This window comes from Phaseolus vulgaris, chromosome 8 (assembly GCF_000499845.2).
Source record: "Phaseolus vulgaris cultivar G19833 chromosome 8, P. vulgaris v2.0, whole genome shotgun sequence".
Lineage (NCBI taxonomy): Eukaryota > Viridiplantae > Streptophyta > Magnoliopsida > Fabales > Fabaceae > Phaseolus > Phaseolus vulgaris.
The window spans coordinates 14,403,807-14,412,183 of record NC_023752.2 but is presented as its reverse complement, the minus strand read 5'-3'; the positions used below and the strand labels follow the sequence as shown (position 1 = coordinate 14,412,183).

The window sequence follows — 8,377 nt, the reverse complement described above, 5'->3', positions numbered from 1 at the left end:
TTTAAAAATCCAAATCAGGTTTGCAAACTTAACAAAGACATCTACATGCTCAAACAAGCTCCCCGATCCTGATTTTAAAAATTCAGCCAAACTCTTATTAATATAGGTTTTACTCCAACTAAAAGTGATGTATCTCTCATCACAAAATTTGGTTATATGCCTACTATTTTCATTCTCATCTACATAGATCATATTATAATAACAAGTAACTCTTCTCATGGATTTTCATATCTTATTTCCTTACCACATAAACATTTTGCATTAAAAGATCTAGTCTCTCTACATTATTTTCTTGGCATTGAAGTTGTTTGGAACATGGATGATAGTCTACATCTCTCTCAAACAAAATATGTCAATGAACTTATGCACAAAGCCAATATGCAGTGGTGTGAAGTCTCAACCTACTTCTATGATATCATCTTAGTGTTTCACTCAAGATGACTCAATTACTTTTCATGATCCAACCCTCTACAAATCCATCGTTGGTGCTTTATGGTATTTAACGATCACTTATCCTGAGTTGACGTATGATAAGTGTCTAATTTCAGTAATATTTCATATTAAAATATAGGCACTTATGAGGATTTATTGCTAATTTACGTATAAAATAATCCCTAATTTATGAATTTATACCTTTTTACATTTGTTATGATCTTTAGTTGAATAAGAGTATTTTATTCCCAAATTTGGTGTTAATTGCAGATTTCTAAGGAAGATTGGAGATTTAGATTAAAGATGAATGATTGGAGCTAAAAAGATAAAGATAGAAGGTCCTAGAATGAAAAAAAAGATGCAAAGAAAGATTGGGCCTTTTTTATGTTTTATCATTTAGCCCATTAGCGCGATAAACAACCTAACCCTAGAAAACTAGGATAAATAGAGGGCTAGAGGCTCAATGCCAGATTGAGAGGAAAACACCATAGAGTGAATTGTAACCCAATTGGGAGAATGGAAGGTGATAGAAGTATGCGTGGCTAATTCTACCCTTTGGGATTGGGAGTAATCTGTTCAAACTCTTATGTATTGAGGTGATATTTTATATATTAATATTCAGTTCTTGATTGATTATTGGTATTGTTGTTTTACTTTTAATTTTCCGTGACAAATTGAGAATCTTAAATCTGACCGGGAGGTATTTTTAGGGTTCGGACCTAAACAACAATACTTAACATATTTGAGTGCTAGGAATAGACTTGAAATGTTAATTGCTATTAAACGTCTGAGCTTCGTTCTAAGTTGTTCTTATAATTATGCGAGGGATCGATAGTTAGGGGACATTCTTAAGGATTTTATATGCGAGGAATCGATATAAATGATTTTTATACGGGCATCAATTTCAATCAAAGAACTTAATATTGACATGCTAATCAAAATACTTGAGAGTGAGAGAGATGAAACTAATCCTTATTTTTACAATTGAAACAACTAATTCTTTGTTTGTTTTCTTATTGATCAGTGCCAACACAATAAATTCTTATATTTAGCGATTATTGTACTCGATAATTCACTGTTACTTGTGAGATCGCTACGTATGGTTGTAATATTCTTTCATTTTATGAACAATAGTCTTCTTTCCTCCTTCCTCTGAATTTTCCAACACGCCAATCATTTGGAAAGATTTATCTCACGTCCCCATCTTATTTTATCATTTTACTACACTTCTGTTTATTTTTATTTTTTTTCTACTTCTATTGCAACTTTTATTTAAAGAAATTCTGAAATTACAATTTCACTTTTTGTTAATATATTCTGCATCGAGCACCTACCTACCTTTTTTAAAAAGAATTACAATTTCAGTTTTCGACACATATTTCTCGTTTGCAATAAAAGATATCATCGTAGAGATAGAAAACGTGGTAATCCATGCAAGGCACAAAATCTATAAATGGGAATTTTGGAGTTCCGTAGAAGAAATGAGATTAATTAATGATACTTTATAGATAAAGGAATATAGATGTTTTGGTTATATATCAACTTCAAGCTAAGGTACAAATATAAAGATTAAAATAAGTATTTTTTATATGTTTATAAAATGGTTGAATTTTTTTTATTTAGATAAAAGTTATATATCAAGATGATGGAGATTATATATACTGAGAAAAAAAGTCATTTTATACATTTTAATTGAAAAGGATGTTAAAGAAGACGTGATAACTTAGAATTGTTTAATGATTTTGTCTTTGTCCAAGCTACACCAAATAAATTTCTTTACCAAAAGCCTATAAAAAATCGAATATATAAATGATCAAGTAGAATATCACTATTGATTTTTTCTTGTTCACTAATTTATTAAGTACCATATGCAATTTTATAATTCCTACCTTACTAATTTCATTTTCTAATCTTTTCTTTATTACATATTTATCTTGAATTTTCAAGTACTGGTCACGTAGTTGGTTTTATCTTATAATTTCTTATTTTTCTATTGTTTTTTTTTTCTGGATTACTCTCTTATTTTTACATTTATGTTTTTCATGAAACCCTTATTCAAATCCATTTTAAGCATAATTTTTTTAACGATTATTATCTCCATTTATCTTTTAGTTTGTTATTTTTAGAAAATTTCTTTTTCTCAAACTATTTGCTACTTTAAACTTTACTCTGTTGAGAGACAAAAGAGAACCATTTTAGGCAAAGACATTTCTCACCAACCAAAAGAAATGACTGTGCAGTGTTTTTGCAACTTTAATTGAAAAAGAAAAATTTCAAGATATTTTTCCCATTCAACCTTTGCTATTTTTCGAATTTTATTATATTTGTTTGCATATTTTAACCAAAAGAATCCTTTTCACATACTTAACATTATCGTTTTTCAATTCTTACACATTTTGTATCATGCTAATAACAAAATAATACCCTCAATTGCAAATTAAAACTTAGTGGATAATATATGTTCAGAAGTATATGATTTGCCAAGCTATGTTAAGAAGTGAAGGGGGTAGGTAGATAATGACAGAACAAAATGGAGTAGCAACAAGGGACATGATAAGAATAGTGAGTTACAGATTTTAGCATTTCATTTCATCATATCCAAAATCTTTCTATAATGAGACTTGCATAATGACATGTAAAAACAAACGAAAATTCTCCAGTGAGAAAAGATAAGTAAAGAAAGTATATGCAGAATCACCTTGTTTCTCCTCTATGCAGAAGGGAATGAGGTGAATTAGCAAAAGAAAGAAAACTATCCATGTCTCTATTTCCAAAATTGGAGCCTGAACTCATCTTGTCAAAGGAAGAAGATGCAAGTGAGTGCAAGAACTCATCAAACCCCTCTTGCTGACTTATATCTCCTGGCTTTTTCAAGTCCTCTGGCACTTCAACTTCCCCATCCAAGTGTCTCACCACTTGCCTCATGCTAGGCCTAGCAGCAGGCACATCATTTGAGCACAACAACCCCAATTTCAACACCACCAACACCTCCTTCTCATCAAAATTTCCATTTAGTTTTGGGTCCACCACATCAAGTATTCTCCCTTGTTTGTACTTGTCCCACACCCAATCCACCAAAACCAACTCTTCTGGCAATGCCTTAGGCTCAATTGGCCTGCGCCCACAAGCCACCTCAAGCAAAAGTGCCCCAAATGCAAAAACATCAGAGCTTGTAGTTGCCTTTCCTGTTCTAGGCAACTCAGGAGCCAGATAGCCTAATGTACCCACCACTCTTGTTGTGCTTGGGTTAGCCCCATGTTCATACAATCTTGCCAACCCAAAATCACCTAGTCTTCCATTAAGCTCAAAATCTAGCAGCACATTGCTGGCCTTCACATCTCTATGTATCACCACCTGCTCATAGCCCTCATGTAGATACAGAAGAGCTGAAGCAACATCCTTTATGATCTTGAACCTATGCTCCCAACTTAGGACCATCTTTGGCTCATCAAACAAGTACTTGTCCAAGCTCCCATTGGCCATGAAATCATACACAAGCAGGAGGTCGCCACGGCGGCGGCACCAGCCAAGTAATTGGACCAAATTCCGGTGGCGAAGCCGGCCTATGCTGGCTATTTCCGACACGAATTCCCTCAGGCCCTGCTTAGATTCGTGAGAAACTCGCTTGACGGCTACTTGGATCTTGGAATTTGGCAATGTTCCTTTGTAAACTCTGCCAAAACCACCCTGCCCAAGTAGTTCTTTTTCCTTGAAGCCTCTAGTGGCCTTCTTGAGCTCTTGGTAGGAGTACCTATGTGGCCCAATTTCAAGCTCCCATGCTTCAATTACATCGGCGTTCCTGATTTTTCGGTAAAAGTAAATGCCAATGGCGATGGCCAATAACACAATAACAGCAACTGAGACTGAAACCCCAATTATCAAAGCTGTTTGTTTCTTCTTTGGCTGTGGAAGCTGCGGGAGAGAAGAGAGATCAAGGGGTGGTGCTTGTCCATTGATTTTGAAGCTCCAACCTAAGATGTAATGGGAGCTAGCAAGCAAACCCGTTGATGCAGAGAACCCAACATACATGGTGTCATGAAAAACGGGTGAGAGATCCACATTAAAGGACAAGATTGGAGTTTTGGGTTTGGATGAATTTGGAGAAAGTGCAACACTGATAACATTTAATTCAGAATCATAATCAACCCAAGCTAGAACCGGTTTCCCACCTTTGAGATTGAGACCCACCACACTGACATTAGCAGATTTATTGGATTGCATGCTATTGATGTCTATTCCAACATGGTTGTCATTAATATCCCCAAACTCAAAGTCTTGTACGGTGTCAAACTCAACGGCAAAGATGTGGTTGGAGAAGTTACCATTATCACTGGAATTAAGGATGCCAAGGTACTGACTAGGTAGAGCCTTGAGATCCTTAGAAGTTGCTATTGTGAAAGCCATGCCATGGCCACCTAGCTTGGGGTACTCAGGGACAATAGCCAGAGCAAACGAGGAAGAAAAGGAAACAACTTTACCAGTGGTGGAGTTCTTCATCTGAAAAGGAGATGGGTAAAAAGCATGACCCATTAACCTGCTGGTTTCATTTGTCAACTTGAGTATTCCATTGTTCTCTATTTCAGCCACCCCATTCAATGTAAGGTTGCTAGCACCCACATCCTTGAATCCAGCATAGAGAAGCTGGTCAACCTGGGATGAAACACGGATCAGAAGAAACACCAAAAGAGGCAACAATTTCAAAAGGGTGGCCATGATGAACAAGATAAAAGATAAAAATCAGAGAGACAAGAAGGGTGTGTGAGATGACAAAGTTGATGGAGGTATAGTGCAAAATGAGATAAGAACAAGCATAATAGGTTGTTTATTGAACAAAAAGGTTAGTGTAATAGATCTTGGAGGAGGAAATAGGGTGGCAAAAGAGTAAAGAGGGAATGGTATGAGAGAAGCACACTATGAATCATTCACATGCGCCAGCAGTTATAGAGGAGAGAGTAAAGTAGAAGCTTTCAATAAATGTACAAAAATGCTGCACGTGAAGAATTGTGGATTTTTTTGTGTCCAGATAGTATAATTCGATTTTGTTATTTTTGAAATTCGCAGAATTTTTAATTTTTTTAAATTGGGCAAGTTGTGTATTTGGAGTATGATTTTTATTTTTGCATTCCTAACCCCAACTGAAAGGCAAGAAGTTGAAACTTGAGAGTGACTGGGCTTTGCTTGGGAAACATATTGAACCAACCCACCTGGACTCAATTTTTGTGGTTAGAGATATAGTACACTAAAAATTCAAAACTGGGTTTCTTAATGAAGCTGATTTCGTAGAAACTCTAGAAGGAAGACTTGGCAAAAATACAAGAAAAGTGAGCGAATTGGGCACCATTGCCTTTGGCTGCTTCCTATAATTTTAAATTCTGGATTTCGTACTGTCATTTTCAAATGGCAAGGAACCAAACATTCTAAAGAATGCTCACTTGGATATATAATTCATTTATTTTCCATTCTCTGTATGCTACTCACATCTTTTATACTTCATCTAGATATTGAGATGAAAAAAAATGAAAGATTATTTTTTTTTACCAAAAACCTCATTATTTTAACTAGATTTTTATTTTCTGTCCTTTTTGGTTTTTCTTTGAGAAAATTTATATAGTGTGTATTTTGTATACAATTTTTAGTTGCATAGTCATAAACTTATTAGAAATTATAAATTAATTATAATTATAACTTTTAATTTAGTATATGTGAAGATAAAAAAAAGTTAAATATTTATGAAAATTGTGCTATCATTCTAAGTCATTTCTATCAATTTAATGGAGAATAAACAGGTTTTTCATGGTTATACACGCACAACATGTGAAATAAATATGTATCCATGAATATACATGATTGTTTCTGTTTAATCAATTGTTTCATAGGATTTAAGCAAAATTATCTCATGTACAAGAAGTTTTTGCAGTTTCTACAAAAGAAAAAATTAGAGTGTAAAGAGTTAACCTAACTTAATCTATCTTTAATTTATTAATATTTGGCTTGAGGTGATTGAAATATTAACTCAATCTAAATTACTTTTAACCTATCGGTTTAAGCTAAATCTATTTTAAAATTGAACTGAAACCCGTCAAAGTTTTAAAAAATAACATAAAAGTAGAAGACACATAAATTGGCTCACTACATAAATAAATATAAATAATATAAATCAAGTGTTATAATATATATAATGGATCATCCTGTCTACCTTTCCCTAACCTGTTGAATTTATGGGTTATTTATATAAATTGAAATACACAAATTGATGATTTAAAAAAAAAAAAAAAAAACTCAACCCAACTCATTTTAAACCATTTTTAAATCTATATAAAAAAACTCGATGACTATGGGTGTTTGTTTCTTGATTATTGTAGATTCTTCTTAAACCAATATACATGACATACGTCAAATCCATGTTAATCTAAAACAAGATAAAGAAAACAAGGTATCAACTACTTTCAACTATCGTCATGTAAAGGGTAAAGAACGTTGGGTACACCAAATTAAAACCAAGCAAATAGTGGTGAATCTTGAATTTCGATTGGAGGGGTAGCTGCTAAAGGATGAATATAACAGAATATATGATGATGGGTGGTGATGGTGGGTAAGGGAATCAATCATAAATAACTTTCCATAAGCTTTGAAAGAAGACTTCCAACATAGTATTCCAAACCTATCTGCCAACTATGCATTAAACAAATGTGCAATGTAGTTTCTAGGAATGACAATTATGGGACAAAAACTTTGGGTTCTATGCCTCTACATTATTTTATTTCATAAACAGCTCATGCTATCATTAGTTTTTATATTAGGAATGGAAGATTGTTTTGTATTAATATATTTAGCAGCAGTTATTCAAAACTATCTTTAGTGAAAACCACTTTTATCATCTTTTTGAACAAATTTATTTATAAAAACGATTCCTTATTCTCCTAGATTTGTCTTTAATTTATGTGTAAGTGAATTTTATCTTACAAAATATTTTTTATTTTTATTTTTCTCTCTTAAAAATGCTAATAATTTTTTTCTCCAAACATATTTTTTTAAGTCAGCTTTCTCCATACATAATAATATGTAACTAACTACTACATATGCACCGTGCGTAAGTTTTAAATTATTGGTAATGAAAAATTAGGTTGCAAAAGATTATTTCATTATATGTTTGGGTGCTGACAACAACTGTATTTGCATGAAAGGAAAAGATTGTGAGAGCGAGGGAAAAAGAATGGCAAAGAGAGCAGAGAATGGCAGCTCCACCATGGAAGCTACTTTGAGGGTGAGGAATGGAGAAGAGAAAGAGAGATAAAAGATGAAAGAAAATGAGAAAAGGAATAGAAGAATATTTGCTAGGGCACATCGGGGTTTTTGGTTGCTGATAACGAAGGTGAAGAAAAATGGGATTGTTTTCTTACTTTAATGATGGATAGGGGCACAAAATGTTTCTTTTCTGTTACCTACCAAGTTTTATATTATACTTTTTAAATGTTTTCTTCTTTAGCTTTATAGAATGTTGACATTGGTTGTTGATTGTGTTAACTATGTCTTTGTTACTTGAGAGAAGTGAATTGAGTTCTTTTAAAAATATTTGGTACTTTAAGAATTGTACAGATAGAGAAAATTGATTTAATTTAAACATTCACTACAAAAATTCATTTAACAAAAATTCATTGAGCGATTGAAATAAATTGGTAGTAAATTGTGATTAAAATAATAATTGATTTAATTTTGTTTACTAAATTGATACAAACTAGTGATTGGTATTACAAACTAGTGATTGGTATGATTTTTTGTCATTAATTTACATTGACTGAATTCATCGTTAAATAAAAATATATATTACAAATTAGTGTTTGATTTGATTTCAGTAGTTAAATTCTTACCGTGATCGAATTTGGTTTCTATTGTTAATTAATTTGATTTACGGATCAAAATAAAATTGGTCACTAAATACAAATAT

General features: G+C 32.7%; 1 protein-coding gene across 1 annotated transcript; it reads right to left on the bottom strand.

The window, feature by feature from the left end:
* Positions 1-2,983: 2,983 nt before the first annotated feature.
* On the bottom strand, positions 2,984-5,663 carry LOC137824399 (L-type lectin-domain containing receptor kinase S.4-like). Its single transcript, XM_068630034.1, has one exon. It carries the CDS (start codon positions 5,143-5,145, stop codon positions 3,127-3,129), a length of 2,019 nt encoding a protein of 672 aa, XP_068486135.1. The 5' UTR covers positions 5,146-5,663; the 3' UTR covers positions 2,984-3,126.
* Positions 5,664-8,377: the final 2,714 nt, after the last annotated feature.

Bases quoted from the DNA above. Each gene is read 5' to 3' on its own strand.
- LOC137824399 (XM_068630034.1), bottom strand. From the start codon at position 5,145: ATGGCCACCCTTTTGAAATTGTTGCCTCTTTTGGTGTTTCTTCTGATC.